Raw genomic sequence first — 2,065 nt, forward strand, 5'->3', positions numbered from 1 at the left:
CCCCTAAAACCCAACTCCATAACCCTAAATTCCCTCCATGGTTTGAGGTCTTGGTGTCGGATCGCCCGTACCAATATCGCTAACCATTGATTTCGATACGTAGTTGATCTCGAATCAGTTGTTCAGTACAAATAGAGGTAAAACTATAAAAAAAAATAATTATGTTTGATACTTGATTAATACGTCAAAAGTTTCGAAACTGATGAAACGCATTAAATCAAACCCTTTAACCTATCTCATACTAGGCTGGCTCAATCTAACGCTCATACATTAAATACGTCCCATTAAGCACATAACAAATTAGGAGCAAATCTGTTCGATACCCGATCCGATACTATGCACTGCCCCCCTCTCTCTCTCTCTCTCTCTCTCACTCTCATAACGAAACCTACCCACTACTTCCCAGTTCCCACCCAAGAAACCAAAAAAAAAACATACACTACTCATACTGGTCTTCTTCCTCTTCAGTCCATAACTCCCTCTGTAGTCTATATAAACAACAGGTCTCGTCTAGTCCTCTGTTCGTCTCTCTTTCTCTCTCTCGTTCTGTGTAAAGTGCAAATCCTATAGACCTTAACTCCACAAAATGGAAAAGAACACAAGTGGTACAGGACCTCCATCACCAATTGCAGCAACAGCATCGACATCAACAACCTTTGTTCAAGCAGACACTCACACCTTTAGAGAGCTTGTGCAGAAACTCACAGGCGCCGGCGACGATTTGCAGGAAAAGCTTCCAATAACACTTCCAGCGAGATTCTCTTCAAGATCTTCACTTTCGGGCGAAATGGTCGGACCTCGACGATCAGCTTTCAAGCTTCAAGAAAGGAGACAGAATATGAGGAAGCTCGAAATCAAGCTTGGTCTCACTTCAATTCGAAGCCCACCTTACTCACCTCGACAAATCCAAACACAAACACATCCGGTCTTGTCTCCGGTTCCAAGTCCGGTGACCCCAATTGGTTCTGACACTTTGTCCTCTGTTCATTGCTCTTATTCGGGTAGTGAATCTCCATCTTCGCCTGCGGTTTGGGAGGAAGAGAAGGCAATTGCAGAGAAAGGGTTTTATTTACATCCATCGCCGTTGAGCACTCCAAGGGGTTCAGACCCACCTGAACTTCTACCTCTGTTTCCTTTGAGTTCTCCAAGGCAACAATCTAGGGATCCGTGAAAGGCTTTGACAAAAAAAAAAAAGGGTATGTACGTCCTAGGATTTCCATAAAATTCTAGTTTTTCAGCCATTTTTTGTTTGATTCAAGATCTTTTTTTCTGGGTTTAGTGAGAGACTCTAAAAACCAACAAAATGTCCCTGTTCTGGGTTTCAGATTTCTCAATTTGTTAATTATCAATGAAAGAGAGCTTTTGTTGTGGAAATGTAAGCCAAATTACTGAATTTCGATCTGGGTTTCTACAATATATTATCTTTTGCTTCAATCCAGCAACCCAACCAACAAAATCATAGATCAAACCATCTCTCTTTCATCACTGTACTAATTTTTCTTTTTTTTAATGATCAAACAATCTCTGAAATTTCTTCCAAGATTTCCAAAGCAGTATTCAAATGAATCAAATCTAGAGACAACTTATTTTCATTGTTCTTCTTTTAGAAATTTTAAAAAATAAAATAAAAAATTTGTATTATATGTGCTGAGGGGTACTTTTGTAATTTAAAATTTGTTAAGTTGAGGGGTATTTTCGTAATTTCTAGATCCCACTAGACTAGGTCAATAAATTTTCTTAACGTCGTTGTCGTCTTTTACCTTTAAATCATGTGAGAACCGTTTCAGCTTACCCCATTTTGAAATTTTTTTTAGCCGTTAGCACTACAGCCACAGCGCGCAGCCTTTACTGTTTTTAAAGTTAAGGAGTTACTTCTCCTCCTAGTGATGGGCCTGGGCCCCTTATTTGGACCCACTTAAGGATGTATTTGTTTCTTTCTCAACTGGGCCCCCCACTAGAGTGAGGTTTCTTCACGGGTTTACGGGTCTTACTTTGCAGCTTCCATAGAAGAAGAAGTAGCTGTCAATATACGGTTGGCTTTTGATGTGCTTTGGACCGTCGGATT

The 2,065-nt window shown here is 40.1% G+C and overlaps 1 protein-coding gene across 1 annotated transcript; it reads left to right on the plus strand.

Annotated features, from left to right (window-relative positions):
- Nucleotides 1-506: 506 nt before the first annotated feature.
- LOC122653909 (VQ motif-containing protein 33-like) lies at nucleotides 507-1,289 on the plus strand. The gene has a single exon (XM_043847868.1). It carries the CDS (start codon nucleotides 587-589, stop codon nucleotides 1,169-1,171), a length of 585 nt encoding a protein of 194 aa, XP_043703803.1. The 5' UTR covers nucleotides 507-586; the 3' UTR covers nucleotides 1,172-1,289.
- Nucleotides 1,290-2,065: the final 776 nt, after the last annotated feature.

The sequence above is a fragment of the Telopea speciosissima genome, chromosome 3 (assembly GCF_018873765.1).
Source record: "Telopea speciosissima isolate NSW1024214 ecotype Mountain lineage chromosome 3, Tspe_v1, whole genome shotgun sequence".
NCBI classification, from domain to species: Eukaryota; Viridiplantae; Streptophyta; class Magnoliopsida; order Proteales; family Proteaceae; genus Telopea; species Telopea speciosissima.